The sequence below is a fragment of the Sitophilus oryzae genome, unplaced genomic scaffold (genome assembly GCF_002938485.1).
Source record: "Sitophilus oryzae breed Bouriz unplaced genomic scaffold, Soryzae_2.0 scaffold_813_pilon_pilon, whole genome shotgun sequence".
Lineage (NCBI taxonomy): Eukaryota > Metazoa > Arthropoda > Insecta > Coleoptera > Curculionidae > Sitophilus > Sitophilus oryzae.
Window position 1 is genome coordinate 2,271,887 of NW_022147432.1, and position 27,958 is coordinate 2,299,844.

Here is a 27,958-nt window from a genome sequence, read left to right on the forward strand (position 1 = left end):
CTGTATAAAACTACTGACTAAAACAATATACATTTCCCTTACTTTTTACGTAAAAAATGTCTGTTGGTAAAAATCGCTACGAGCAACCGTTCTCAAGACATTTAAAATGGATATTTCCAATACATGTCATTATTGACAAAAAAATAAGCACACGTTGAATAGAGTTATTTGACTGAAATAATAAACTTTTATTTTTAAATTAATCATAAATTGTTCTGCGAAAAAATGATGATTAAACAGTTTCTGTGGAACTTTTTACACATAAAGATTTCAAATTTAAGATTTCAGTCTAATAACTATTTGGTCAACATGTTTAATTTCCCAAGCAACACAGATAGTTCCAAATCCCTTCGGTTTAAGACTGGCTACCAAAACATAGTTCCTGGGTGCACCCTGTTACCTATTTTGTCACTATATCCGGTAATACCACTGCAAAGTATTTTTGGATAGTATCTGTTACCACCCTGTTACTAGTCATTTGGAATTTAAACACCCAAAATTAAGGTAGCAAATGGGTTGTTGCGTCTAGTAACTGGGACTACGCAAATCCTTTCATTGTTACCACTAAGTGGCAAAATCTACATAGTGACAATAAATACGGAACGGCTACCAGCCTGTGCTACTAAACTGGGTGTATGAAGTACTTGTTACTATATAGTCCCATGACTAAGCATGGGACTAAGCAGTACCCTATATTTTGAGTCTTAAAGTTACGAGGCATTTGGGTACTAATTGTTGGTCCCAAAATAGTAGCTGCGACTATGGTTTGTTACTATAAAGTAACGAGTACTATACTCCTATTGACGTCTTGCTACTATAAAGTTGTGGAAACTAAAAAATATTTCTTCATAGTAGCAGATCGCGTATTTACCCATCCTGTCCGTTACCACAAGAATAAAGATCAATAAAATTGTTTGTTCACTGCGCTGCTAGTGGAACTTTCTAGACAAGTTCACCAGGATAAACGGTTTATTGGATTAAATATAGAGAAGTACGACTGGGCTTTGATATGACAATAAATTATTTTAAATTTATTTTTGAAAATTCATATACATATTATTATTATGCATAATTGTCGTATTTTCTATATATTTGTAAAGTCCTTATAGCTGCATTTTTCTAGGAATGTCGAGTTGGTGACTACTGATGAATTTAAAGATAAAACAGAGCTCAGAGAAGAAAGTAACATTGGTTCCTGACTAGCCACTGACGGCCTGACTAGCCACATTGCTTTAACAGATTTACTTGGTATACTAAAAAATAAAGGCTTAACATCATTGCCAGGATCAGCAGGACTTTATTGAGTACACTGAGATATTGTGCCATTGGTACAATGGAATAAGGACATTTTAGTAGCACGTTTATCCGAAGAGACCAACCTAGAATCGATGTCTCTAATTTTTAGTGTTGACGGCTTGCCTCCATTTAAGAGTTCTCCATTAAAATGTTGGCCGATACTGCTAAAAATGCATGAATATCCTTGCGATCAACCTTTGGTGGCAGCTATTTATTGTGGCAAGTTTAAGCAAAGCTCCATTACAAGAATTTTTACATGATTTTGTAACAGAATTAAGTGAGATTTTGGAGACTGATCTGAAAACATTAGACGATCAGATTAGGGTGAAAGTAAAAATTCGATTTTCTCATTCATCATTTTTTTTATTCATTTGTTTTTGGTCACTTCATGTTTCACCGGAAAAAACAACTTTTGATTTTTAAATGGCACCCTAAATATTTTTTGCTTAATTCAATAGAAAATGACACTCTGAATAGAATGACTATCATAATATGACTATCATAACATTACATCATAATATGACATTTTCTCATATGATTTATTTGAAACTGTAACATTGGTTCATAACGGCAATTTGACTCGAAATATAAAAAACGAATTATTTATTTATTTAAACGAATTACGAAATTGTTCGTAAAAATGCTTTTTTCAAATATGCTAATAAGTCATCCTCGTTCCATTTGAAAAAATTAAGATATGATTAAAAATACAATTTAGGCATCTTTTAACCAGTCAAGACAAGACACGAAAAACATAAAAAGATCAAATATATTTTTCCAAGGTTCCTAGATAAACAATTAGTGTTCTTAAATTGTTTTGAGATGAAAGGTAGGCGGAACTTTATAGAGACATATGGAACTATATTGTCACAGAATGCCTGATTGTCCGACTTTTTGGGTGTTCAAAGTAGCTTTCTAGTTCCAATAGTTACCATAGTGTACAAAATTTAAATAAATTTAAGAATAACAAAGTTCCAAAGTAGTAACTGATACTACAAAGTAACTTTTGGGTAGTAACAACTTAATCACTGGAAGTAGCGGATCTTTTAAAGTAAAAAATGGGACTTCCCTGCTACTTCATAGGGAAGAGCATAACTTTATCGTAGCGAAGTGTGCGTCAGCCATTTTTTACTGTCAGACATTTTTTAATTAAATTTATTTGTTAATATATTTTCATTTTTTCTTTATTTTCCCAAGTTTTATAGTGCTTTAAGCATTTATTTTTCCAATTAGAACTCGAATAATCTTTCGTGCATTACGAAATATTATTTTTAATATTTTTGATATTATTTTTTGTCCTTAAATATCTACAAAATTGAATTAATTCGAAGGCGCCTTAAAATATTTCCATCTAACTCGGTAATATTTGTCAGTAAAGTGACGTGCGTTATTATATTAGTCCTGGAAGTGTCCGAAATACGCGATTAAAAACCATCATTTTTCTCATAAACATAACACGCCATTATTAACTAATGTCATATCATATTATTATTTTATTTCAAAACGTTTTTTTAAAGTAGAGGTCGCTAGAAGAATGTTTTGCTACTTCCTATATAGTAGCAGTTACCAGGCGGCTACGTAGGGGCGACCAGGCCGCTACGTAGCAGGATAGTGGCCGCTACTACCCTTTCACTTGATAGTTACGAAGTATAGTGGCAGCGTTAGTCCCTGGGACTACCCGGTATACTACCCAGTTACCCTAAATTCTTCCCCATTTTAGTAACAGTTACGTGGCGGCTACGTGGCGGCAACGTAGCCGTCTATAGTGGCAGTCTATTTGATGGTCGCTTTTGTAGTCCCAGGAACGTACCTGCTACTATCTGTGTTGCTTGGGTTGTCAATGATGACAGGTATTGATAATTTCAATTTAAAATATCTCGAACCATTACTCGTAGCGATTTTTACCAAGAGACCTTTTTTATGTAAAAAAAGTTGTAAATGTATATTTTTTAACTTGGTAGTTTTATACAGGTATGGATGAAAAGTTATTACTCTTCAAACCAGTTAAATCATATGTAGGTGGCGCTCTTCACAAGTAGGAGTCATATTGATATGAAAATCAAATTCCTCATGTCCAAAAACTCCCAGACACCAATTTTCATCCAAATATTGACTTTACTTCTTAAATTATTTGGAAAAAATCGAAATAAAAATGAAATTTCTACACCCTGTACCTCCGAAACTAAGCATTTTAGGACATACAATTATACGAACTTTTTTACTTATTTTAATCTGCAGAATATGCTTTATTTTAAGAACATTGGTAAACCGTTTTTCCTGAAATTTGGTACTTTTACACATATTTTAATGCCAAAGGGAATGGCCGTAACTGCCCTGAAAGAGTACTTTCCATTAGGGTAGAGAGTTTGGTGTTACTTCTTTCATCCTTATAGATACAGTAATTTCAACAAATGAAAATTAAAGCTAGGACTTTTTATGTAAAAAGGTGCTCTTTGTTTAGTTCGAAACAGTGAAGATATTTGCGTTTAAAGGTTCCAATGTATCGATTTTAGCATTAGCGAATCAGGAGATTAATTTATTTAAAATTTCTTTACATTTTATCATTTCACTAATACTAAAATCGATGTATCGTAATTTTTAAACACAATAAATATCTTGAAAACCATTCACCTTGTCGAACTAAACGAAGAGCACCTGTTTTACGTAAAAAAATTCTAGGTTTTTATATCATTGGTTGATATTACTGTATCTACAAGGATAAAAGAAGTACCACTAATTGTACTCTCTCTCTACCCTAATGAAAGTACCCTTTCAGGGCTGTTACGGCATTTTTCACAATCACCATTCGCTTTGGCATTAAAATATGTGTAAAAGTTTCACCCGGTATGTTGTTAGGTATGGAACTTAAACCATTTTACAAATAAAATATGACAAACCAATTTTTTTGGCACTTAGAAAATTATTTGCTTCAATTGTTTTTATCAATCTACTCGTATTAGCTGGTAGAGAAAATTACACGCTGTTTTACTTTTTTCAAAAACATAGGTATACTTACTCTCTCTTTTTTTCTATTTGGATTTTGCCATTATTATTATATTGTTGTTGACTGAGGAGTGAACTTTTATGCTTTTAGTAGCTCCAGGTGATTTTTTTTGGACCACCTTAACAGTGCTATAGGTCCGTCCTAATGTAGAACAGAATTTTCGGCGAATATTTCGGCGTTGTCAATTTTTGGGTCACCTCAACTTTCGGCCTGATTAATTTTCATTGTTAATTTAATTTAATTGTATGTGACAAGATTTTTCAATAACACTTGTACCTGATTTTAGTAGTACATAATAATAATAATAGGAATTCTAATAGAAATAATAATTTACAAAATAAGATCAGTTTCTTTTGTAATTTCCATCAACCAACAAACTTCCTTATTATCATAGGTTTGTTTTGAGTACTACTCTGTATTTTTATCTTTCATTCTAAAAATTAAACTAATTAATTTATTAAATATATTTTGCACAATTTCTGGTTTTTGTTAAATTTCAAAATGTTTCCGTATGTGGTTGCTATATTTTTGTTATTAAGTTTAATATTTTTCTTTTCAAAATGGAGATATTCATATTGGACTAGGAAAGGTGTTAGACAACTGAAACCTGAATTTTTTTACGGGAATGTAAGGTAAATGATTTATCAAAATATAATTTTGGTTAGTTAAGGGTTAGTTTAATATTATATATTTTTTTTGGAAATAATTTTCGTAGAGAGGTAATAAACAGTAAGGTGTGAAAACGCAGTTTTATTTTACTTTTAAGAAGTTGGGTATGAAATATGGCGGTATATACTGGGGATCCAAGCCTCAACTGTTAATCGTAGATCCAGAACTGGTAAAAATGTTTTACAAAAAGACTATGCCTATTTCCAAGGAAGGGGTAAATACAATTAAATATAAAATACAAAACAAGCGATAATTTGTTGTATATTCAGGTTTATATTCGCATAAAAGAGACATATTAACACAAAACATGTTCCGAATGCAGGGCGAACCATGGAAAAAAATAAAGACTAAACTTAGTCCAACCTTCACTTCTAGCAAAATGAAAATGATGTTCGAGACTGTCTTGGAAAAAGGCGATAGACTTGATCAAATATTGGAGCAATGCTCGGATCGTGGAGAAATAGAAGTCACTGACGTCATGCGACGTTACACCACTGACGTAATAGGATCGTGCGCCTTTGGCATCGAATGCGATTCGTTGAAGAACCCTGACTGTGATTTTAGGTAAATAAGTAAATATGTAAAATATATCTAAAACCTGGAAAACGAACGTATGAAGAGTAATGTAGTTATGTAGAATGTGCAGAATATGTATCCATCGCGTCCCAGGCTGAGCGTGCATTAGAAGTTTCTCGAGAACTACAAGATCCAGACTGGAGATTTTTTGCACATCATTGTTTCGCAATGAGATCTATCAATTAAAAATATTTTCAATATGGCGGCACTTCCGGAAATACCGGAAGTTGACAGCAACTTTCTTATTTTAAATAGGTCCCTCCATTTTTTATTATATATTTAAATGCTCTATAAAATTTGATGAATCTTGATATCAAACACGCTATACCTACCTATACCGGGTGCGTCTCAAAAGTGGCTCACCCCTATAACTTTTTTATTTTTTCAGATAAAAAAAACGAGATTTGGTATGTTAGTATATGACATAAATTAGGATTGATTGACGCATTCAATTGTTTTTGGTCACTTCCTGTTTCACCGGAAATGACTACAACTTTTGATTTGTAAATGGCACTCCCGGTATTTTTTTATTTTATTCGATAGAAAATGACACTCTGAATAGAATGATATTGTCATATGTCAATTTTTGACATTTTCGCATATGGTTTTTTTGATATTATAACTTGCGGTTCGTAACGAAAATTTGACTCGAAATACCAAGTGTGGGGTATCAAATTATTCGTAAAAAAAGCTTTTTCCAAATATGCTAATGAGCCACCCTCGTTCCATTTAAGAAAATTGAGATATTATTAAAAATACGATTTGAGCATTTTCTAACTGGCCAGGACAAGACACTAAAAACATTAGACGATCAAATCTATTTTTCCAAGGCTCCATGATTAAGAATTAGTGTACTAACATGCCAAATCTCGTTTTTTTTAAATAAAAAAGTTTTAGGGGTGAGCCACTTTTGAAATGCACCCGGTATACCTAACATAACCGTTTTTGAGAAAAAATATTTAAAAATTTTGGAGGAAAAAACTGCCTGTCAAAAAAATTTGTATAGCCTAAACGTCAAATTTTGTAATTACCACAGCCACTGTGACATAAACAGAAGACATGTGACTATCTATTTCAAAAATTAAATTGTTTAAATGTCATATAATATTGGTCGTAGCTGTCATGGAATCGAGTGATTAAAAAATTATCGTAAATCATTTTTTTCAAATGGAAACCCACTTTTTTTATTTCACTAGTGAAAAGGTTTTTTAATTCGTTCCTATACCTAAAATAAATTGTTTTTAAGTTATTTCAGATTTAGTTTTAAAGCGTTTATTTTACTGGTTTTTAATCGGGAGCCTATGACTTCAAGTGTATGGCCCCACAGTAAGCGGAGAAGACCACGAAGCGTTTAAATGCATTGAAGTAAATGGAACTGGCCCGACATACAGTCAAGGCGTATTGCGGATTGGCGCGTATTATACTATCGTCAGCTCTATGTGTGCAGCTATGTTAGGCCATGGTCCAGTGGCGGTTCGTGGGTATAAAATTAGGTGAAGAGTTAATGTTTTAAATTGCGCCGAAAATTTTTTTGGCACATACACCATTTTGTCAACATTTTTTAAAATATTATTTGAAAAATTTTTGCTGCATTCACCATTTTGTCAACATTTTTTTTTGTTATTATTTATACACTAATATCTATAATATTTTCGTTTTAGTTTGGGCTAAAACACATTATGTAAAAAGAGATACAATCAGTTTTCGATAAACACATGATTTTGCATACCGGTGAAAATATAATTAAATTTAAATTAAATATAATAAACATTATATACAGTATCCCCCATAAAGTTGGATCCATATGGACGTCTTTTTTATATTAGAGTTTTAAAAAATCTTTTTGTGGCAATCACTTCTGCTTTGAAAACAACTTAAAATGCACCAAGTCAAAGTTGACAGCTAACATCTGGGAGCTGTCAAATACAAAATATTTAAAAGACGTTTTTAAAAATTGGTTAAATTATTATTATTTTAAAAAAGGTGACTAACAAAATTATGTTTCACCTTTGACTTGGTGCATTTTAAGTTGTTTTTAAAGCAGAATTGGTCGCCACAAAAAGTTTTTTTATCTCTAATACCAAAAAAACCGTTCATATGGATCCAACTTTATGGCGAACACTGTATTTATTGAAGGGCTTCCCGGAAAACGTTGTAACCGACATTTTTTTCAAAATAGAGAATTCAGTGAAATTAGGTTGTAATTTTCATAGGTATAATGTTTTTTCCTCGTTTTTTTCACTGAAATTTCGATATTGAAAAAATTGTTGGTTACAACCGAGGACCGATTCAATTATTATTCAATTATTACATTAATTATTATTACATTAATGTTTACTAAGCAATATTAACCAAAATAAATTTGACTTATTTAAATTACTAACCTTACTAATTTTTGTAAATCAGCTCAATTTTTCATGTTTCAAATTGCACACCAAGTCATTGATTGGGTTCATTTTTTAACACATACACACACACAAAACAGTTTTAAAACACAACAACAAAACAAACAGCAAAAATTAACAAGTAAAATCAACAAAAACTATTAACAAACAACAATAAATAATCAACCACAACTTTACAGTCTTTACACGGTTAATTACTCGCCGAAGTAGCCTAATATTAGCATAAAGGAAGACGGAGCGAACTGCCTAAAAACAAAGTCACATCGGTAGCCGATAAAAAATTTCGGGGCTGGGAATTTACATGCTGTCGCTAGGCTGACGTCACGTTACCATGGAAATCGTGCAGCCGCTCGGCTCACAAATATTTTCACTTCACTTGTGGGTTCGTGGAAACGTAGGCCATAACGTAGGCGCGTGCGGGCCAATAATGCTACTTTTTCGGCCGGAAGTAACGATGCGGTGGACCTATTATGCAGAGGTCCGCCCGGAAAAAAAAAATTTACAAAAAATTACCATTTTATTTTTTAGATACATGTAAATATATTAAACTAAACTAATATTTTAAGCAGTAAAGTTTTTTTCTTTAATTTGAGTATTTTCGGTGAAGGGCCCCTTCACCTACTGCACCTGACGAGCCGCCACTGCCATGGTCTAAAAGTCAAGCGATGTAAAACTATATCTGGCCTTGTCATATTGCCATTAGATATTACACTATACTAAAATATGAGATATCTTTTAATAAATACACTTTATAAAGTTTTAAGCAGCAGTAGGTATTAAATTAATAATAGACGAAATTCATATAATTCGTTTTCTGACAGAAGGAAATAAATTGTCTGATTGTTTGACACTTAATGTCAAAGGAAGCTAGAAAATTTCAAGAAAAATACACGCTTTAACATTTTGCTTTAATGGTGTTTTTAGAAAAGATTTTATGCATCTACTTCTGCAAATGCGTAACAAGTAACAATATCGATGCTCCAGATCAGAAAAGCAATGCTTCTATCACAGATGACGAAATAGTTGCCGAATGCTTCTTGTTTTTTGCTGCGGGTTATGATACTTCGGCTACAACATTATCGTATGCTGCATACGAATTGGCCAGGCAACCTGACATACAGGAAAAGATCAGACAAGAAATAAAAAAGGTATGAACTAAAAAAAATAAAGATATTATTTTTGGACTATATGATATATCTTTAGGTTTTAGAAAAATACAACAATAAAATGACATATGATGGTTTAGGAGAACTAGTTTACGCTGAAAAAGTTATATATGGTAAGATATATTAGTCCGGTTAAAACCGGATTAACCAGGTTGGAAAACTATGGTATAGGTGCTTGTCCACTTAGGAGGCGCGTCGTTTTTAGTATGCACGCGCACTTATGCGAAACGGCGAGCTGCGCCGCCGCACAATGGATCGAAGCATAGGAAAATAGGGACATTGACTTATTTCAAAATTAATACTTTTATTTTACTGTTTTTTATGTACGACTTTAATAAATACAACAAAAATCTAAATTAATACGGCATTTTGTACCATATAGTTTACAAAATATACAGGGTGTCTCAAAAAAAGAACTAATATCTAAACAAAAATATTATAACAAAAAAGAAATTGCTTTCTCTGTTAAAACTAAATTAATATGGCCTTTTGTACCAGATATTTTAAAAAATATACAGGGTGTCTTACAAAAAGAGCTCATCTATAAACAAAAAAGAAAACAAAACATTATAACATATGAGAAATTACTTTCTCTGTTAAATCTAAATTAATATGGCCTTTTGTACCAAATAGTTAACAAAATATACAGGGTGACTCACAAAAGAACTAATCTCTAAATAAAAAAGAAAACAAAAATATTATAACAAAAGAGATATTGCTTTCTCTTTTAAATCGCTATGAATTTTATCACAGCTGGGGGTCATTTTATCACAACTGATATGCGTCAGTTATATATGGATCGGAAGACAACAAAGGATTATGTAAAGTGTCTTCATTTGCAAAAGTTCTTGAACGGCATTCTCTATATTTCCGAAAGTATTTATTCCTAGACTCTGAGGCCTCTTCAGACAGATGCCCTATCGGAAACCAAAATTGCTGATGATTTTTGCTCCGTGTATCAAAATTTTGTGTAGAGAAGATGGCATGTAATACCATCTATAAAGGTTAACTCTTCTGCAGTCTCTTTGCAAATTTATTAAACTTTTCGGCATTTATTTTTTTTTCCTGAAACCAAAACTTGGAGTAATGTATATAGTCTTTCCAGCAATCAATTCATCGATTCCTGTTATTTGTTATGACTTTTCGAAGTTTCGGAAAAATCTTCTCGCAGTGTTTCCATCGTTAGTTGTACCCTATCCCTGTTTAACGACATCGACTATCAAACCCATTTCCTCCCTAAATCTAAAATAAAATTGCAAATATATTCTGCAAAGCAACGCGTGATGCGCGTCCACGGCAAACTCGACAAATTGCCGAATACCAATTCAATTGCCGAATACCGAATACCAAAACGAAAACATTTCTGGGCCTTTCAACCTATATGCCTTATGTATTGTAGTGTAATTCAGTCCCACTCCAATGTTCTTCGACGAATATACTTACCTATATCGGCAAATTACAAATTGTTTGATGGTGCACTGTACGTGCCTTGCATAAATTCAAGGATTTTGACATTAAAAACATTATATTTTTTGCAGTGGCACTTTGGGGCAGCCAATTTTTTTATATGTTCTAGTAAAGGTGGCTCTTTACATTGCACGTAATATCTCCACTTACATCCGCTTACATTTTTTTGTAATTCAAGAAAACTTTATATTTTTAAGTCTTAATGACATAAATAAAAAACAAATGAGTTTTTCACTTCTGGTGTGATTTTTTTTAAATTTAACAATCCAATACTATAGCCCAAGAACGCTTCTAATAAGTCGTTATATATAACAAACGAATATCTTTTACATCCATTTTAAAATTACAATCAAATGTAAGACTCTTTATCTACCAATTTGAATGATTTTTCAATTTACTTCAAATGGTGCTCATATGCTCAATAAGTAAATAACAAACAGACATACTGTATATGTTTTACAAGACTAGAATATCTCTTTAACACAAATATGTAAAAAAATATTTAAATTTGGAATTCTTCAAAAACAGCCAATGTCCCTATCTTCCTATGCTTCGATCCATTGTGCGCCGGCGCGTCCCCGCCTCCCGAGGCGGTCTAAGGGCGTCCCTGCGCAGCGTCTGTGTAGCCGGCGTCGGCTCCTTACTTCAATGACACACGGTATCTCCTCGACGTCGGCCGCTGAGCGTATCCTGGCCTGCACTACAACGGTTTTAAAACAGGGTCTACATAATGCGAAAAACTCTTCGAAACATCAAGGTAGCATTCGTCGCCCATCTTTGACGCATTTCGATTTATTTCCAGTTGTTTTGACCCACTTCGGTTGGCCTCGCCTACTTTCGATTCTTAAAAGCGCCTGAAAACTACTCGTGAGGACGGCGGCGCCGGCGTGGGGGGATTTTTTTGGCGTTTTTTGTTGCCTTGTTCAATTTTGTTTTGTTTTGAGCTATTTCCAAAACGTGGCGGTATCGTTAATTACATCTCGTTTTATTTTATATTGATATATATTCCACAGAATTAATATTTGAACACGCGTTTATTATATGTATAGGAGATATTTAGGAATAAAACTAAAAACCTAACCTAACTGCAGGAATATAATTACAATATTTTTATGATTTAATTTTATTAAAATGAATTAGTATATAAAATTGTATATGATAGATTTGTTTACGGCCTTAATTGATTAATATAACAGTAGTATAGTGCTTGATGAGTAATACTGTAATATTATCAATATGTATAGCCGCTTGAGAAAATTATTAATTAACCCGATGTCAACAAAAGTATGGTCCACGGACATTATTTAAAGCAATGTTCTTTTATTGTTATTAAAAGAAATCTGTAAACGATACTTTTATTAAGCACCCAGCATGGCTCGATATAAAACCTTAAAAATCAATAAAAAAACTACTTATGGCTATACAATAATAATAATAATTAAAAATACAATAAAAACTGATGCCTATGATTTAATTTATATATGTCTTTTATTGTTTTTATAGAAACTTTAAGAAAATATCCTTTAGTTCCAACCATATCAAGAGTTTGTACTAAGGCTTATAAAGTACCAGGAAGCGATCTAACTATAGATAAAGGTATAATATGTATAGAGTTTATATAATATATTAAAATATAATAAAAGCAAATGAGAATGGTATACGTTTTTTTAATTTTATAGGAACGGTAGTAAAAATATCTGCCATGGGTTTACATATGGATGCAGAGTATTACAGAAATCCAGAAGTTTTTAATCCTGACAGATTTGATGGCGACGGTGATATCAAAAAGCCTGATTTTACATTTTTACCTTTTGGGGAAGGTCCAAGGATATGCATAGGTAATTGGCAATATATTTCTGTAATCGGGAAACTTCGGTATCATATTCTGCAAATAAAAATAAGTAAGAAAGTTCGTATAAATTTCTGTCCTAAAATGCTTAGTTTGGGAGGTGTACAGGGTGGGTCAAATTCGACGCTTTTAAATGGAAACACCCTTTTCTATAGGAGATAGACAAAAACTAATATCGGTGTCTGGAGCTCAATTTTTGTCAAAAACATGATGGTGAAACCCGCATATCGATATCTGTTACCGTTTCGGAGTTACGGGGTGTTTTTCAAAAATATGCATTTTTAACAAATCGCTTAACTTTTTAGCTATGGAAAATTTTGTATTTTTATGAAAACATTTCCAAAGCACCTTTTTACGTAGAATTTAACGGTTTAAGTATATTTTTTTTAAAATTAATAATTTAAGAATTATCAACAGAAAATTTGATTTTTTATATGGGACACCCTGTATATTTTTAATTTATTGAAAATAACTTAAAATTACCTTTCCAAAAATATAACACACTTGATATTTTGCGATCTATCGAGTACTCTTCGAGATATAGAGTATATAAAAATTCGCCCGATTTAAAAAATAAGTAGGTTTTGAACGGCACCGGCTGTAATGTAAAATGGCTGTAAAACGAAAATAATATTTGCTATGAGAGATGCAGAATTTTATAACAATTTAAAATATATTTAACCAACATCAACACATTTAAACTATATCTAATAACAATAAAATTAATAAAAAAAATGGCAAACCAAGACATGAAATTTTGCTACAGGTGTTCGACATATTTGAACATTTCTCGCTGAATTCATTAATTCAGTTGGGGTAAAAGATACCCTCTCATAACTGCTAAGTAGTTATAATTCTTGTCTAGATTATACGGAAGAATAAGGAACCTTTATTCTTCCGCAAATATATCCATAGGATTAGATCCATGGGCATTAAGTCAGGCGGCTTCGACGGCCAACGGCTGGGATCTTGGTTAGCTTTCAATTATTCTTGAAATTGGCTGCAAAATTTGCTGATAACTTCAGCGTTCGGAGGCGGTGCGTCGTCTTGCTGGAAAATATGTTTTCGAGTTCCATTAAGGGCATACCATCAATAAGTGGTCCAAAGCCTACTAGTTAAAACTAGAGAACTTTTAAAAATTCTGTATTTCGAAGGGAATTAAAGCAAAATATCAAGTGTGCTATATTTTTGAAAAGGTAATTTTAAATTCTTTTCAGTTAGTTAAAAATATAGAGGGTGTCCCAAATAAAAAATCAATTTTTCTGTTGATAACTCTTAAATTATTAGTTTAAAAAAAATTATACTTAAACCATTAAATTCTACATAAAAAGGTGCTTTGGAAATGTTTTCATAGAAATACAAAATTTTCCATAGCAAAAAAGTTACAGCGATTTGTTAGAAATGCACATTTTTGAAAAACACCCCCGTAACTCCGAGACGGTAACAGATATTGATGTGCGGTTTTCACCATCATGTTTTTGATGAAAATTCAGCTCCAGACACCGATATTAGTTTTCGTCTATCTCCTATAGAAAAGGGTGTTTCCATTTAAAAGCGTCGAATTTGACCCACCCTGTACAACTTACAGGGTGTAGAAATTTCATTTTTATTTCGATTTTTTTTAAATAGTTTCTGAACTAACGTCAATTATTTGGATGATAATTCTTCCGTTCCTGTATAAACTTCATCAGTGAAAAAATACACATTTCCGCCCTTTTTACGTAAAACATGTCTCTTGTGAAAATTCCTTACGAGTTATGCATATATAAAAGGCTTATGAGTTACAGCGCTTTCAGATGGAGCGGACCGTCCGCGACTTCGAGCAAGTACCATAAGTTTATATGAACAATTTCACATGGGTCGCGTATGCTCCGTCCGGATGATTTCGTCCGACGGCTATCTTGAAAAAACACGCGGACGAACAGCGCGGAACCTCCGCGACTTCGAGCGGGTACCATTATTACTCTTGAAACCCGTTAAAAATATGTAGCGCCCCCTTAGTCATATTGATATCGAAATCAAATTTCTCCTGTGAAAAAACACTCAGACACCATTTTTTTTTTAAATATCGACTTGGTTCAGAAATTATTTGAAAAAAATTGAAATAAAAACGAAAGTTCTACACCCTATCTCCGAAACGAAGCATTTTAGGATTTATACGGACTTTTTTGCTTATTTTTATCTGCAGAATATGCTGCCGAAGTTTCCCGAATACAATTCGGACCACCCTGTATAGTAGAATTCGCAAGTTCTATTCGCCAATGTTCGCAATTATTCTTCGTTTCGATTATGGAGGATAGTGCCTAGACGTATAGAAGGTAGAATTTAAAAATAAAATAATATACAGGGTGTCCCCTTTTAAAAAAATGCAATTTTGATATTTTTATTTGGGACGTTCTGTATCTTGTAAAAATATGTTTAAATTGTAGCTCTAATAGTCCTTCAACGAACCCAAAACTTCCAATTTATAAAAACCTAATCGCTACATTACTCCGTGTCGTAAGAGATGAATAACCCTGTATACGTGAATAAGTTATTCTTACAATATGAAATGCAGATATGAATTTGTTTTAACACAAATATTTGTAATTGGTTAATTAGTTTATGAATTGATAAACATAGGAACATAAGTACTTTCTATAGCGGCTTTCACTCCTTTTTATTCGCACACATACGTCAACTCATTTGAGGTGATATTAATTTTAATTAGTTTATATCAAGTAGAATCAAAATTATTATGCATGATACTTTATTATTGAGATTTAGAATAAGGAAGAGAGTGAGTATTATTTCTTCTGAATAAAAATGACTTTGTTGAATATTATTAGTGTTTTAATAAATGCAACCTTAAAATATTCTTAAACTTTTTGTTTTGACGTCAGAAGCAATTATATCTAGGCTGGATGTTACTAGAATTCCAGACACCCATCCAAAGCCTCCCTTGCTTCCTAAAATTTTTACCACTGTACCGTCAGGCTTGAAAACTTGAATCTGGAATATAATTACCATATTAAAGATTTTTTTGAACTAAACTAGAAAAACATTTAGGGAGTGTTTTACTTACTCTAGCATTTCCAGCATCCCCAACCAAAACAAAACCTAAGCTATCTACTGCTACTACTTCAGCTGATCTAAACTGCCCTGGATTTTTTCCAAACGATCCAAATTCTTGCAAAAGATCCCCATTGACATTAAAAGTTTTTACCCTATTGTTTCCCGAGTCTGCAATAATTATTTTATCTCCATAAACAGCTACGCTTGTTGGAAAATTAAGATGGGTTACGCCGTTTTGGACACCTATAGTTCCAACTTTTTCACCAGTACTGGGATCTACAAGTAGGACTCTATCGTTACCACAGTCGCATATGATCAGTTCGTCATTTGGACCCATTGCTATAGAGAGAAAATCAAAATCAAAAACTGAGAAGCCTTAAAATATACAATATACGAAAATATACAGGGTAGACGGGCCAAAATTTTCAGGCCCGACCCGAACAGCTCGAAATAACAACAAGAATAGCTATGACAGTAAATTTATTTTATTCTTGGCTGTTTACGATTTATTGAAGACGATAGTAGTGCAAAAAAAAACAAGCCAAAATCCAAACCAACACCGCGTCGTGGCACATTTAACCTTTATCCATAACCGTTACACAAAATATTAAAGATGTTCTGTTTACAAAATAAAAAAAAATGTGTGTGCACTATGTGCGCATATTTGAAATGAAACTTCTTACATTAAAAATAGAAAGTCGCTTTTCTGTAAAGTATTTTACTATAAACTAACCTATTCCATCCGGACCATGCAATCTGAGATTTCCTATATTACGCAGATATTCTCCAGATTTAGAGAAAACGTGGATGCAATGTTTCCATTTGTCAGACACAAAGATTTCCTTGCGTTTTGGACAAAATGTAATGCCAGCAGGACATGACATCTCAGGCGTGCTAATCCTATATTCGTAGAAGAAATTTATTTTTTTGTTAAAATTATATTTTTCAATAGTAAATGATTAATACAGCCAAATAAAGTCAGTCCGATGAGACAGACAAAAATTCGACAGACGACATTCACAACCAAAAAATGACAGAATATTCAAATTATCTGTGAAATAAAACTGCAGACCTATACAGGGTGTCAAAAATAGTGTATCTAACTTCGGTGGGTGAATCTACAGATAAAAATAAAACAAAAAAGTTCCTGTCAACATATATGCTGTAAAATGCTTCCCGAAGAAATTACAGCCTTCGAAAGGTTAAATAAAAATAATATATTTTGTTGATTTTTAAGAACATCGGTAAACCGTTTTTCTTGAAATTTGGTCCTCTTAGACACATTTTAATGCCAAAATGAATGGCGATAGTGTAAAATTCCGTAACAGCCCTGAAAGGGTACTTTCCATTAGGGTAGAGAGTACTACTGGTGGTTATTTTTTTTTAAATTTTTTTATAGAGGTAGGAAAATACATTGGCGTATCTCAGAGCCAGATGTTTGGCCTGGTATGTCGGACTCAGGTTTCAATACCGAGTAAAAACCTCCCCTTTCTCCGGTCTCTTCCCTCCCCGGCGAAACCGCCGTTAGGCATTACTTCGCAGGGAGGGGATCTAGCTATTGCTCTTCCTTCCATTAATTGAATTCAATGCTTCTCTTCCTCTAAGCGTTCTTTTTGCTGGCTCGTTTCCTCTCTGTAGAACGCAGATATTGGAGCACTTTCGTTGCGAAAGTATTGGTCGCATTCCAGGATACCTTCGAAGAAAGCATTGCATCAATTAGTGTTTCTGGTTGAAATGCCTGTTCGAACTAGCCTCCAGATGATTACGCATTAAGTTTAAACGTGGGCATACAAAGAACACGTGCTCCGCGTCTTCAGGAGCTTCTGGACAGGACGGGTACTCCGGGAATCATCGAGTTTAAAACGATGAAGATATGCTCGGAAGTAACCATGTCCTGAGATCATCTGTGTCAGGTAGTAATTGATTATGCCAGGTAGTAATTGAATTGCACTCTTCTGAGTGCGTGCATCAGGGCTCAATGCTGACAATCCCCTTCGTCGATAAAGGACTTGCCGCTCTTCGGCTAGAATTCCAATAGGAAGCATTCCAGCGATAACGCACACCGCATCCTCAGACAACGTGCGGAAGGCACTAGCTACCAGCTACTATCAGGGCACTCGGCACAGGCACTCGGTGTCAGCCCAAATATAAATTCCATAAGTCAGTACCGATGTGACTACTGACGACAGCAGTGACCTCCCGATTTGTTTCGGGCCTCCAACATTCGGCATCAGCTGTGATAGGCTCAACTACTGAACTCAACTACTGACGCTTTGGTACATACATTCGCTGCTTAAAATTTAGCCTGGCATCAAGCATCACTCCCAAATATCGAATGAACGGTTGTGAAGTGATCTCCTGCTCTCCGATTTCCAGTCTGGTGGTTTCAATTTAACCTTCTTTCTACTAGTGATGAGCACTGCCTCGGTGTTGTGTTCAGCTAGTTGCAGTTTCACCGTATTTATGCATTGGCTGATCCTCTGGAAAATGATGTCAAAGTCTAGATTAACGATCTTCTAGATGCTTCGCAACGATCACTATGACCAGGTCATCTGCATACGCCACCAGTTTGACATTCCCCGGCCGTAGCAGCTTAAGTAGTCCATCGTACATAAAATTCCATAAAAGCGGTCCCAAGACCTACTACTGGTGGTGCTTCTTTTATCCTTATAGATACAGTTATTTCAACAAATGGAAATTAAAGCTAGTACTTTTTATGTAAAAAGGTGCTTTTTGTTTAGTTCGAAACGAATTTTAGCATTAGCGAAATCAGGAGATGAATAATTTATTAAAAATTTCTAAAAATACTAAAATCGATGCATCGCAATCTTTAAACGCATATATCTTGAAAACCGTTCAACTTTTCGAACTGAACGAAGAGTACCTGTTTTACATAAAAAAGTTCTAGCTCTTTATATAATTTGTTGAAATTCCTGTATCTATAAGGATAAAATAAGTACCACCAGTAGTACCCTCTACCCTAATGGAAAGTACGCTTTCAGGGCTATTTTACTCTATCGCCATTCGCTTTGGCATTAAAATGTGTGTAAGAGTACCAAATTTGAAGAAGAATGGTTTACCAATGTTCTTAAAAATAAACAAAATATAAAATAAAAGATTTTTATTTATCTTTTCGAGGGCTGTAACTTCCTCGGGAAACATTTTAGGGGATATGTTTATAGGAACTTTTTGTTTCATTTTTATCTGTAGAATCACCTACCAAAGTTAGATACACTATTTTTTGACACCCTGTCAGGACCCTCTCGTTAGACAGACTTTATCATACCTAGTTACTAGTTTGAACTTGTTCCTGTCAACTACGAGAACGTCATGGCTATCTGTCGCAGCTATAAACAATTTAGAATCATCCCAAGGAGGAATTCCTAATCCAGCTGGCCTTGGACATTTATTCCATAATAATTTTGGCGAAAACGATCTAGAAATAGAATCAGATGCATTTGCTTTGTATGTTGAGTGCGGTAAGTCGAAATTACCTAGATTTGTAATGTTTAGCCATTGATTCTATACTTTCCAATGGATCGGAGATCTGGAATAAATGTTGCTGACCATCCTCAATATCGTTGTATATACCTTCCGATATTTGTTCCAATTTGAAAGTCTCGGGATCAAAATTAATTCGGGCCTCACCGAAATAATTGATTTGATCAAGAAGTTTGGAAGTGTGATTGTGTAAATTCAGGTAAGTCGTAACCTTTAAAAAATATAATGTATGTAGAAAATTGGTCACTTTTAAAGGCAAACTCCCCTTTCTAAAAAGATAGACGAAAACTAATGTCGGAGGTTGGGGCTCAATTTTCATAAAAAATATATTTTTAGTATTTTTCGAATATATGCATTTAAAAAAATCGCTATTACTTTTTATCGAGCTTTTAATCTATGAATTTTTTTTTGAAGAAAAAATCTTTATTAAACCAACAAACTTTTTATTATTTCTATGAAAACTTTTCGAAAGCATCTTTTTACGTAGAATTTGTGGGGACACGGAGAGGCCTCCAAGCAAAGCTTACACACATGAAATTTTATTTAACTGGTTCTTTTCAATCGCAGAAGCGGTTGTCATGTCCGATATGAAAAAAACAGGTCCCATTTAAGACCAAAACTGAGGATAATGGGTTGTAGTTAAACACTGAACGCTTTTCACCCAGTAAAGAAGCACTTCTTCAAACTATGTGTGGAGCGATATAACTGTGACGTTTTGTGCACAGAGGCATTACTCAACGAAGACCTCTGTTTCGCTAACAGAGGAAAAAACATAGAAATTTTAACGATGGAGCAGTAGTTGCGCAGTATTCACCAGAAAGCAAAGTCTAAAAAACTTGAAAAGAATCCATATAGATGGAAAGGAAATACTGCCGCTTCAGGCCGAAAGGAAATAATGCCGCCATCACAGGGAAGTCAAATACTTGGGAATAACCCGGGACAGTAAACTTCTCTGGAACAGGCATATTAAGAACATTACCAACAAAGCCACAAAGGCTCTCATGTTATGCAGAAAATTGGCGGGAAATAGATGGAGCTGCGCCCCTAACATTTTGCGCTGGATGTATACCATAATAGTAAGAACCATGATTACCTATGGAGCAGTTATTTGGTTCACACAACTATAGCAACGTACATCAAGGCAAAACCTGTGCAAAGTACAGAGACTGGCATGCATCTGCATCACAGGTGCCATGAGAACATGCCCAACAGCAGCAATGGAGGTCATCCTAGACCTAACAGCACTGCACATTGTCGTCGGTAGTCGGTAGTTATGCCAATGCGACAATGAATAGAATGGTCATTGACTGAAACAGTACTGGAATAATTTTCAAGTCAGGGGCTTGGAACACTACGTATTTTTAGAATTAAAATAGGATTCATTCATTGGACACAATTTACCTCTATACAAAAGTACTTCGTTTGTCCGTTGGAGGGATCAAACATTAAATTTGTTGTCGATGGAGTTGGAAAATATTTATACTGAAATTTATGTAGGAGTGGGGGTAGTTTTCAACCTAGTCCTACTTTTTCTTGAATTTTGTGAAAGCCAAATGTTAAAGCACTTAGCAATACATAGACACCAAAATCTCATTCAAATCGGAATAACTGTTCTTAAAATATCTGAAAAAATGTGTTTATTTTTTTAAAGTTTGATTCCCTCTAGCGGACAAACGAAGCAGTTTTGTATAGAGGTAAATTGTGTCCAATGAACTTATTTTGATTCCAAAAATACGTAGTAGTTCTATGTCCACGGAATATCGGAACACCCTGTATATCACAAAGAAAATGAGAAAATACCTTTATTAAAATAGACAAAACAAAGTAACATTCACATTTAGTAATTAAAAAAATCAATTCTTGTTGAAAAAATAATAAAATATAGCAAACTCGGAAATATACATAACTTTTAGATATTGACGTTCTGCTTAGTATAAATAAAATATGATCTTTGAAACATTAAAGTTTATAAATTCGAATCCTTTTAGATTGCATTTAATTTTTTCGAGATTTTTAGGATCCCGGGATTTAATATCGGGATTTTGGGATCAAGCATACACCGGGAATTGGAAACCCTAGTTGTAAGAAAAGAAAGGAAACAAGAAAAAAATTCAAATAATAATTAAAAGATTACGATATATTGGTGACTTAATTCATTCAGATGTAGCTGGCCCATTAGATCCATCATCAAAAGCAGTTTATAGATATTACCCACAGGTATTAATAGATGTTTTTACATTTAATCATAGTAAAGTTGTTGAAACTAAACAGTGAATCTGCGCAGCACGTATTGGATATTATGAAACTGATAAAGACTCAACATGTACAGAAAACTAAGAAAGTATATAAGATGTGATCATGTGGGTGAATATTATCAGACTATTTTAAAAGGTATAAAAATGGAGTATCTGCACTATTTTATATACCTGAGAGCAAAATGACATTTTGCAGAGAATGAACAAAACCCTAATGGATAAAATGAGAACAAAATTTGTTGAGGCAGTTACCAAAACATTTATGAGATGAAGCTGTAATGTCCATTCTGCCATCTGCCTATGAATTCATGGCTTTAATAAGTTAACAAAGTGTGAATTGTTGAGGTAATACCGTATATGATCCCGTGATATATGAAAAGAAAAACAGCGTCCTGTTGACTTGGAAATGACGATCGATAACATTCCCCATATAATTTTACATACAAAATGATAGTGATCTGTATCGACCCTGTGGTATTTTTATGTAGAAAAGACTAAAAGGTGTTAATTGTTGTTGTCGTGTTGACAGATTCTAGACTAATGAAAATTTTACTGTTTTTGTAATCATAGATAAAACACACAATAGATCTGTAAGGTCGCGGTTACTAAAGCTTGATTTTCATGCATCCGTTGTCCGACGATACGATGATACGATATTAATTTTATTGGTTGAATTGAAAGACTTTGATTGGTTAGAAACAGTTAACCAATCGTAGTCTTTAAAATCAACCAATAAAATTAATATTGTACCATCGTATCGTCGGACAACGGATGCATGAAAATCAAGCTTAACTCCCCTCATAAACATTCTAAAAAAGCATAGATAAAGGAAATAAATTTAGATTGGAATTCCCGTCAACATTTTGGGTCGCGACCGTTGTACAATACGCGATATTATTGCTATCTTGTGAGTTTAATTTAAATTTTATTTACTCAAACCCGTGATAATTGTGAAAAACTGGCATTAAAAACTTAAAAATCTATTCTGTGAATTGTGAACTGCAAAAACTATCGTGGATCGTAGTATAACGTCGGTTTCCAATGTTTCATAGGTATTTCATACATGTCCTTATATAAGATAAGTAGTAAGTAAGTAATAAGTTTCTTGTATGCAACACACTGTATTTTATTTAGAAAATTAAAATAAAATAATAATAAATTTGAATAAATAATATTTGACGATATAATTCCGGAAAAAGCCGAACCGCTCCGAAATTTTCAATAGCTTTGGATCGCGACCTTTACAAGAATAACGCCAAACAGTGTTTACATTGTCCTTATGGGCACTTTCCAATCTAAACTTGTTTCATTTATCTATGTTTGTAATTTGTAAATGTTGCTGAATAAATCAGATAAAGCAAGTCTGTGTTCTGTGTTGTATTAAGAAGACATCAACACAAGTAACAATCGGGACAAATCTCGACAAAAAGCATCGCATTTGAATATTGGAATGTCCGTCGTCCATCATAATAGCCAAGTATTTTGAACACCCTGTAAATTTTATTGTTTTTTTTTCTATTTTAAAATTCAACTTACCTTTTGAGTGTTATTTCTGGATTTGGACTTAGACTTTATATCTTCTTTAAGACTATGTATTCCATCTGAAAGTACGTCTGAAGCTACTTTACCTTCTTTTTTAATTCCTTCAACTTCTTTGAGTGTTTGCTGTTCGATACTACAGTAAAAATATTTTTTTAATATAACACCGAATGATCGAAAAAAGGTAATTTTCTGTGACTTTTCTCGTTCAATCACACAGTCTATATTTTCAGCAGAAAATTGAAAAATATGTATAACGTCAGTGACTAAAGAATACAAGAACTCGTAACGCGCATATACAGTCTGGAGCAAAATTTGTGATGTCCGACGTCATTTCTGGCGATTATTAATAGTTTGTTGTTTGTAGTGAACTTTGTATAAACTTTATTACAATGGTGATTTGTTCAGCTTTCAAGTGTAAAAACTGCAACGATCAGAAATAGCCAGGAATTACGTTCTCATTGAATTTCATAATTATTTTTTTAATATTATATTACGATATGGCCTAACATATTAATCCATACTAGTTTTGTACCTTTTGTGAACCTTTTAATACGTTTTTTACGTTAAAGAAGCAGCATCCACCATAGGCGTAGGTGTAAAAATTATCACTATCACACAAAAATATAAATAAATAAAGATTTTTCATAACTAAATAAGTCTAATAAGCGTAACAGTAAGTAATGAATTAAATTTTGTAACCGTCTGAAACAAAAATATTTGCGAAACAATTAAAAACAAATGGTAACAATTTGGTCTCGGGTGTTATTGGTCTTTGTATTATTTAGTCATTGTATAACGTACACTATGGAAAAACTCCACTTAAACACAATTTTAGTGCATTGTTGGCTTTGATTGTTGGAAAACTTCAACAAAAGTAAGTATGTACCTTCTGATTTCTTCTATTTTTTTAACGGTGGCCTTTTTAATTTTCTCTTGCAAGGTATCGCATCTATTTTCGAAATTGTCGAGTTTGTGCTGCAGTTTATCCTCTGATTCGTTCAATTGTTTTATCAACAAATCTAAATTCGACTCTAGTTCCGCTAAATGCTCGTTCCAACAAATATTACAAAATATCTAAAAGATAATAATAAATAATTAAGAAATATCATAACAAAAGACGTTGTCAGGGTGTAAAAACATAGTAAAGCGCATTTCATCTCGCCGTGGTGACGATACTTATACTGGGTACGTCACAAACGTGGCTCACCCCTATAACTTTTTTATTTTTTCAGATAAAAAAACGAGATTTGGTATGTCAGTATATGACATAATTTAGGATTGATTGGTGTATTCAATTGTTTTTGGTCACTTCCTGTTTCAACGGAAATGACTACAACTTTTGATTTTATTAAATGACACCCTCGGTATTTGTTTACTTTATTTGATAGAAAATGACATTCTGGATAGAATGTCATATCATTTGTCAATTTTTGACATTCTCGCTTAATAAAAAATTGTATTTTAAAATTCAATCTAGAGTGCCATGGCTATGTTAAAAACACTAATTCTTCATCAAGGAACCTTGAAAAAATAGATTTGATGGTCTAATGTTTTTAGTGCCTTATCCTGACCAGTTAGAAAATTCTCAAATCGTATTTTTAATCATATCTCAATTTTTTCAAATGGAACGAGGGTGGTTCATTAGCATATTTAGAAAGAAACATTTTTTACGAATAAGTTGGTATTTCAAGTCAAATTTTCGTTACGAACCGCAAGTTATAATTTTAAATAAACCATATGCGAAAATGTTAAAAGTTGACATATGATATGTCATTCTATTCAGAGTGATATTTTCTATCGAATAAAGTAAAAAAAATACCGAGGGTGCCATTTAAAAATTAAAAGTTGTAATCATTTCCGGTGAAACAGGAAGTGACCGAAAACAACTTTTGAGACGCACCCGGTATATTTTTAATTTTGTCCTACAATGTATAAAGTATCGCGTATACCATATTAATTAATAATCATTATTGACAATAGTGGGTGCGTCCCAAAAGTGGCTCACTCCTATAACTTTTTTTTATTTTTTTCAGATAAAAAAACGAGATTTGGTATGTTAGTATATGACATAAATTAGGATTGATAGATGTATTCAATTCTTTTCGGCCACTCCCTGTTTCACCAGAAATGACTAAAATAAATATAATATAATATAAGAAATCCAGTGTGTGAATAAACACAGGAAAAACATTTATTTCTATTTTTTCAAGTTATAAGCATAATTTGCCGTGTGTGCGGCGCGGCGAGGTGAAATGCTCCAACCCTTAGGCATATAAGTAATATCGTTGATTGAAAGAATTGGGAAGATACGCAACCAATACAAGGGCGAATTCGTGACAAGGCTGATTTGATTTCCCCTTACGTCTCAAGTGCTCTACGGTGGAGACACCAACCGTTATCTAGACCACAACATTGAAGACGGTGTGGATCTGAAAGACAGAGTTGCCATACTAAAATGTGTAATATCTGTAATACGTTTGACCAAAATATCTTTGGATGAAAAATCACTGAATACTACTGGTATTGAACATGTCGTATGATCGAAAAAAATCGTTGACGATCATTAACATTGATCATAATATTTTGCACGTGAAATAACAGCGATCTTCCTTTTCAAGCCAACTCTGACGCCGTTCTTTGTTTAATCATATAATTGTATGTTAAATTGTTTAATGATAGAAAATCCGTATTATTAACGTACTGTACCCGAAATTCGTAAATCTATTAAATTATAATCTATTCTCTGTCTCCGGCAACCACTCACTCTCTCGATTGAAGGCAGAACTACGGTACAATATCCTTTATCCGGTGCGCTGTAAGCGACTATCAGTGCGCAGAGCTAAACTAAATCTCGGAATTCTCGGACAGGCTGACAGTAACGCCAGCTACATCTCGGACAGGTTTTGTGCCACGAAATTGCCCACAAGGTTGCGCATCTTCTTATTATTTCAATCAACTGTAATATGCTCCTAGATGCCCTTAGGTATATTTTTTTTTCGGTAGATCACCTGCATGCAGTGTTGACAAACTTGTTCTTGTTGCTTGGATATGGTTTGACAACTAACGCAACGATACGTTTCTGTTTGAGTTTGAGGTACAGAATTTCCCTCAACAACTTTTAACAAGGATTGTAAATAAAGGTTTCTGGGAAGTTGTTCTATCGAGTCCAATCCTTTTTCTAGAATAACGTTTCTCTGGCATACAGGACATACCATCGACTTTATCTCGGATTCTACAGTAAATTTTGGACTCCTAAAAACAAAAATAATCTGTCAGATGAGCCCTATATTAACATTATTTACTTGTTTACCCCTTTGAGGTGCTATTTGGGGAGTTTGGTTTTCCTCCTATTTCTAGTTTTAGATTTCTGGCTGTAACGTGCGTTTTAAGGCAGCTAAGGCAAAATGTATGCTGACAGGGTAACATTCTAGGGCTAGACAGTCTTTCTAGGCATATTCCGCATTGTAGTAATTCACCCAGTGCATTAAATGGCTCTGACGTACTATACACAAGTTGAAAGTAAAAAATTGGCTTAAATACAACATATTTTTAAATTTAATGAAACATATAATTATCAAACACCCTGTATAATAGTATGTTAAACGCTATGTTTTTTTTTCTTTAAACAAGGATTACTAAGAAAATGTATTTATTATTTTATTTATTTGACAGGCACTTGAATCTTTTTTAATGTATATCTTAATCCATATTTATCTAAAGCAATTCAATCAAGATAATATTTAGTGTTTTCTATTTTTTTCTACATATTTTTCAATTATGCATATTTCTTTCTAAAAAGATACTGTCAGCTAAGATTGATTTTATCATTTTGATGTATATTTGAAAGAAAAATATTTTAGATTATCAGATTTTTTTACTACATACACATTTTATGAGAAATATTATACTTACATAGGATTAACACTCACAGGAGAACTAGAAGTATTTCCAGATGAAATAGAATTGTTTTTTGCAATGTGAAGTTTTAGATTTACCGCCGCTTTTTTAAAGCGCCTTTCTTTTTGCCCTTGTATGAACTCATTGCTGGTAGTCAAGGAAACTGGACTACGTATGACGTCACTCATTGTTAAGTAAACTTGTGTTGTGTTAAGTAAAATTGTGTTACACCACCGATTGAATCAAAAGTTTTAACAAACATGAATAGATTATCTAGTGTTTGAAAGATTTATAATTTTTGCTTATCACATAATCCTTCGATTAATACGATAGGTACTTATAATTTATCGACTTGTTTTTTGAAATATCTATCCAAAATCTATCGATAATTATAAAAAATATCGATGTATTTTATACATTCCTATATAAAAGTCGTTACAGAAAATTGTATTTTCTGTCATGTTTTGGGTGTCGTCCGTCGAAATTTTCTCTGACTCATTGGATAAACTATAGCAAGGTTATTGAATAAACAGTGATGGACAAACACCCGGTATATTGAAATTTGTGTAAATACCCAAGGTCTTGCACCCGGTACCTATATACCCAAGAACTCAAGTATATATACTTACTTTCTTAATTTAAGATGCATGAATGAATCAGTCAAAGAATGCAAGTAGCCAATAAATTCTATCAAAAAAACATCACAACTGCCGACGCGCGACAGTGCAATTCCCTAATTTTATAATATACCACTACATACAACAGTTATACTTAAAAACTTGACCCAAGAGATCTTTAAGGTCGCGGTGATTACCCCCCCCCCTCTTCGCACATTCAACATTCTACACATGCATTCTACGAAGAGTACGAAGAAACTTGAAAAAATACACAGTTATAGAACCTTTTACTCTACATTTATTTGTAGTAAGAATAAAAAGGCTAGTTATAAAATGGACCTTTAAAAACAAGATTTATCTTTACCATTAGTCACAGATTAACTTAGATATTACCTGGATATAAATCCAGATAATGTTATCTATTTGGGATATAAGTAAAAATGGGGAATTTAAAAAAAAAAGTTTCAAGTTTCAAAAGTTTATCGCACGGATGGTTGGCATCTCGTCACGCTCAGTGATGAGGTGTTCTGGTGTTTCCCCTTTTTCCCTACAAAATCTGCATTTTCCGTTGTTTCTTAGGTTCGCTCTACTGAGATGTCCATTGAGGAGGTCTTCTGGTCTAGTTAGCGGAGTGTTTCCTCCTTTTCTAGCAAGATCATT

At 33.3% G+C, this 27,958-nt stretch overlaps 2 protein-coding genes across 3 annotated transcripts; one reads left to right on the top strand and one right to left on the bottom strand.

Moving 5' to 3' along the window:
• Positions 1-8,826: 8,826 nt before the first annotated feature.
• LOC115889296 (cytochrome P450 6k1-like) lies at positions 8,827-21,840 on the top strand. Of its 2 annotated transcripts, none has more exons than XM_030909246.1 (5): positions 8,827-9,098; positions 9,154-9,229; positions 12,087-12,179; positions 12,263-12,421; positions 21,005-21,840. In XM_030909246.1, exons 1-5 carry the CDS (start codon positions 8,862-8,864, stop codon positions 21,064-21,066), a joined length of 627 nt encoding a protein of 208 aa, XP_030765106.1. In that variant the 5' UTR covers positions 8,827-8,861; the 3' UTR covers positions 21,067-21,840. The 2 variants fall into 2 exon arrangements, with proteins under 2 accessions (XP_030765106.1, XP_030765107.1); XM_030909247.1 differs by lacking the exon at positions 21,005-21,840 and adding an exon at positions 14,862-15,123.
• Positions 15,243-26,966, bottom strand: LOC115889295 (tripartite motif-containing protein 3-like). Its single transcript, XM_030909245.1, has 10 exons — positions 26,697-26,966; positions 26,095-26,286; positions 25,793-26,036; positions 23,671-23,858; positions 22,779-22,917; positions 18,981-19,198; positions 18,773-18,922; positions 16,220-16,386; positions 15,497-15,825; positions 15,243-15,423 (listed from the first exon to the last, which is right to left on the bottom strand). The coding sequence occupies exons 1-10, from the start codon at positions 26,867-26,869 to the stop codon at positions 15,280-15,282; spliced, it is 1,944 nt and encodes a 647-aa protein (XP_030765105.1). The 5' UTR covers positions 26,870-26,966; the 3' UTR covers positions 15,243-15,279.
• Positions 26,967-27,958: the final 992 nt, after the last annotated feature.